Below are 1,444 nucleotides of genomic sequence, written 5' to 3'. Positions count from 1 at the left end.
CCCCTGAGCCCCCCCCCCGCCCCCCGACACTCCCCAGCCTCAGCCCCTGCGAAGCCCCACACCCGCGGGGAGGGCTGGTGCGGCTCAGCCCTCGGCGGCAGCGGCGGCGACGCCTACCTGTTGCACTTTAGCATCCATCGTTGCTACCGAGCGCCGCTGAGGGTGAGCCTCCGGAACGGCGAGGGGGAGTCTAGCAGCACGCTGCCATTGGCTGGTTCGCAGGAGCGCCCGCTGCTATTGGCTTGAAGGGAAAGGAGGCGGGAGAGACACGGGAAGAAAAACTGGTGGCGAACGGGGAACGTGCCTAATGGCTCTCGGGATATGGGGCGGGACCACCCAGCCGGGAGGTCCCGTACCATTGGCTGCGAGGCGGAGGGGGAGGGGCTTGACCCCCTGGGCGGGAGGTGGGGGCTGCCCCTCAGGAGCCATGAAGCAGTCGGGCTTTTAGTGCCTGAATGCTGAGCGCAAAGCTTTGAGAATTTGTCTATGTTCTTGCCTTTTTTTTTTTTTTTTTTTTTGGCTGGACATATGACTAAGTGGCCCATACTCCATTTATTGTTTCATAACGTATCTCAATACTGAGCACTTCAAGTGATGTGAAGCTTCTCTGTAGAAATGGAATAGCAAAAGGGTAAAATCAAATAAAGGTCTATTTTTATTTTTTTCCCTTCTTTCCTGCTGGAGAATTAGAGAGTCGCAAAGACTAGTAAAAGTCAGATTTTTGCCTCGAGGTGAAAGGATCCTCAGTCATTTCTTCTAGATATACAACTGCTGCTAAACAATGATCCTTTAGGACGGTTGTGTTGTCTGTCTAACATACAAACTGCCAATAATGCCATTTAGTACAAGGAGTTAAACCCACTTTGCACTGAATTAGTAGGTGAAGCCAAATTCTTCAATCGGAGAGCGCTCAGAGTAAACTTTTGTAACAAATTGACACTGCTCCATTACACACATCTCATCGGCCGTGTCAGGAAAGGAGCCAAAGAAGTAATGTGCAAGCATGTTTCTTTTTACCTGCCAGCCAAGATGATACTCAAAATTTCCTGCTATGTTTAAGTGATGCTCTACTTGTTCTAAAGTAACAATTTGGCTTCTGTGACGTAAGAAAAAAGTATTTTTGTGCAGCCGTGATCTGTGAGCTGCAGTGAAAGTGGAAGATTTTTTATTTACCTTACAAGCTATTTCATTGAGAAAAGCAAAGTTTTAAAAACCTGTGTACAGTCTATTAAAAATAGTATTCAATTTACTACCTTATTTTTAAAGCAGTCTGTTATTCTTGTCAGTTTGTGGATAATTTAAATAGTATTTAAAGTAACCTTTTAAGACATATATTGTCTACATATTAATCTGAAAATACTTCTATTTTCAATTTGATACTTAACACCTTTCTTTCAGGGTTTTAGACTTTTCTTTTTCGCAATGCATTTCAGAGCAATTTGAA

General features: G+C 45.3%; 1 protein-coding gene across 1 annotated transcript in view; it reads right to left on the bottom strand.

Annotated features, from left to right (window-relative positions):
* The window catches only part of TTC21B (tetratricopeptide repeat domain 21B), a gene marked incomplete at its 3' end in the record, with an annotated part of 32,226 nt that extends 32,088 nt beyond the window's left edge, over nucleotides 1-138 (bottom strand). The window contains exon 1 of the mRNA XM_010178739.1: nucleotides 118-138. Within this exon, the coding sequence (XP_010177041.1) occupies nucleotides 118-138 (21 nt within the window). The remainder of the gene's footprint in view (nucleotides 1-117) is intronic.
* Nucleotides 139-1,444: the final 1,306 nt, after the last annotated feature.

This window comes from Mesitornis unicolor, unplaced genomic scaffold, assembly GCF_000695765.1.
Source record: "Mesitornis unicolor isolate BGI_N332 unplaced genomic scaffold, ASM69576v1 scaffold27012, whole genome shotgun sequence".
Lineage (NCBI taxonomy): Eukaryota > Metazoa > Chordata > Aves > Mesitornithiformes > Mesitornithidae > Mesitornis > Mesitornis unicolor.
The sequence above is the reverse complement of the archived record's forward strand: the minus strand, read 5'-3'. Positions and strand labels throughout refer to the sequence as shown.